Here is a 2035-nt window from a genome sequence, read left to right as displayed (position 1 = left end):
TGTCATTTCGGGGCCTTTTAAAGCTGACTATGCGATATGGGCTTTGCTCATTGTTGAAGGCCGTACGGTGACCTATAGTAGTTGATGTCTGTGCCATTTAGTCTCTTGTGGAGAGTTGACTCATTGGCAATCATACCACATCTTTTTTAAATACCAGTAGTGGATAATATTTACTCGTTTTATATTAATCAAATAAAGTATTTTGAAAAAAAAGCATTTCCCCCAAAATTCACATAGCAATTTCTTGAATTTCCTCTTTTTATGTCAGAGACAACAAACTAATAGAGCAGATAAAGATGTTAAATCCCGCAGTATGTTTGCGACTGTCCCAAGTCAGGAGCCTCTGATCTTTGTTAGTCTTGTATGTTTTTAATTCTAGTTCATTTATATGTTTCGGAGTTTGAACTAGTTCACATTTTGTTTAGGGGCCAGCCAAAGACCGCCTCCAGGTGCGGAATTTTCTCGCTGTGTTGAAGACGAAGTTGAACGGTAGTATTTCAAGTCCATGTAAGCTAAACTTTGACAGGTCAGGTATTTTTTTAATCAGATTTTCTAAGAGTTTTAATAATCCGACACATATTGTTTTCGAAATAAACATATTTTTTCCTTGAACAAAATATACTTACTTACTTTGTCCTTGCTATGCCTTATGGCACATAGGACAAGGACAAGTTTCCTCCGCTCTTCTCGGTTGTTTGCTTTTCTTTCCACTGTGCCCCAGGTATATCCTCTTTCCTTTAGCTTATTTTCTATGGTGCGTCTCCATGTTGTTTTAGGTTGACCTCTTTTTTCTTTTCCCCTCTGGTGTCAATCTAAGGACTACCTTGGTCATGTCATCAGATGGTTTGCTTATAACATGACTAAGCCACCTCCATCTTTTTTGTATCAGCAAAGTCTCCATGTCCTTGGTGCTGGTCATCTTATGTAGGTCTTTGTTGGAGATTTTGTTTGGGCAAAATATTTTCATTATCTTCTTCAGACATGTGTAATGGTAAATGGAGAGTCTTTTGATATATTTCTCAGTCATTCTCCAGCACTCTGAGCCACATAGGAGTACATAAAGTACATAGCTGTTATAGAGTCTGAGATTGGTCTTTTTTGTAAGGCTGTTGTTTTCCAGATGTTGCCTTTAATATCTAATGAATGCGGATCTGGCTTTTCCTATTCTGATCTTAGTATCTTTCAGTACCACCTTCTGTGTTATACAACTGCCTAGATAATTAAATGAATCTACCGTTTCCAGCTGTTTCCCTTCTATAAATATGACAGAATGTCTCTCCGTATTGAGGTACATTAACTGTGTCTTTTTGGTATTGATCTTATGTCCAATCATTTTAGCTGTTTCTTCCAGGTTTTTGGTCTTCTCCTGCATATGGTCTTCGGTATGGGATAAAAGTGCTAAATCATCAGCATAGTCTGTGTCCTCAAGCGTGGTATAAAGTGTCCATCTCAGTCCGGTGTTACTTTCTACTAGGGTTTTTCTCATTACCCAATTAATAGCAATTATGATCAGCAAATATGACATAACACATCCTTGTCTTACTCCTCATTTTACATGGAAACTAGTGTCAGTTTCAGAGTTGATGGTACATGAGAAATTTGTATAGAACTGCTTGATGAGTTGCACTATCTTACTTGGTATTCCATAGTTTCTCAGAATTTGACAAAGACTTTATCGGTGTAAGCTGTCAAACGCTTTTTCGAAGTCCACAAAATTTACTAGTAGTTTTATCTGCCACTCATGACACTGTTCTAAGATGTTACGTAGGACAAATATGTGGTCTATGCAGCCTCTTCCTTTTCTGAAAACAGCTTGTTCTTGTCTTAGTTTCTTATCCACAGCCTCTATAATTCTTGATATTAAAAATATGCAGAAGACCTTACTTGGAATGGATAGTAAGAAGATTCCTTTCCAGTTGTTGCAGTTAGTTAAGTCTCCTGATCATTCAAACAAAATGTTATTTTTATCTCTTGTGGAGAGTTGTCTCATTGACAATAATACCACATCTTCTTGTTTTATAAGTAAGATTAACTA

General features: G+C 36.7%; 1 protein-coding gene across 1 annotated transcript; it reads right to left on the bottom strand.

The window, feature by feature from the left end:
- Window positions 1-1129: 1129 nt before the first annotated feature.
- On the bottom strand, window positions 1130-1486 carry LOC139519058 (uncharacterized). The gene has a single exon (XM_071310865.1). The coding sequence runs from the start codon at window positions 1484-1486 to the stop codon at window positions 1130-1132; it is 357 nt and encodes a 118-aa protein (XP_071166966.1).
- Window positions 1487-2035: the final 549 nt, after the last annotated feature.

Source organism: Mytilus edulis, chromosome 1, assembly GCF_963676685.1.
Source record: "Mytilus edulis chromosome 1, xbMytEdul2.2, whole genome shotgun sequence".
Lineage (NCBI taxonomy): Eukaryota > Metazoa > Mollusca > Bivalvia > Mytilida > Mytilidae > Mytilus > Mytilus edulis.
Note: the sequence above shows the minus strand (reverse complement) of the source record. Positions and strands in the feature narration are given on the sequence as shown.

What these genes read in the sequence shown, in the direction of transcription:
- LOC139519058 (XM_071310865.1), bottom strand. Translation starts at nt 1,486, where the DNA reads ATGAGAAAAACCCTAGTAGAAAGTAACACCGGACTGAGATGGACACTT.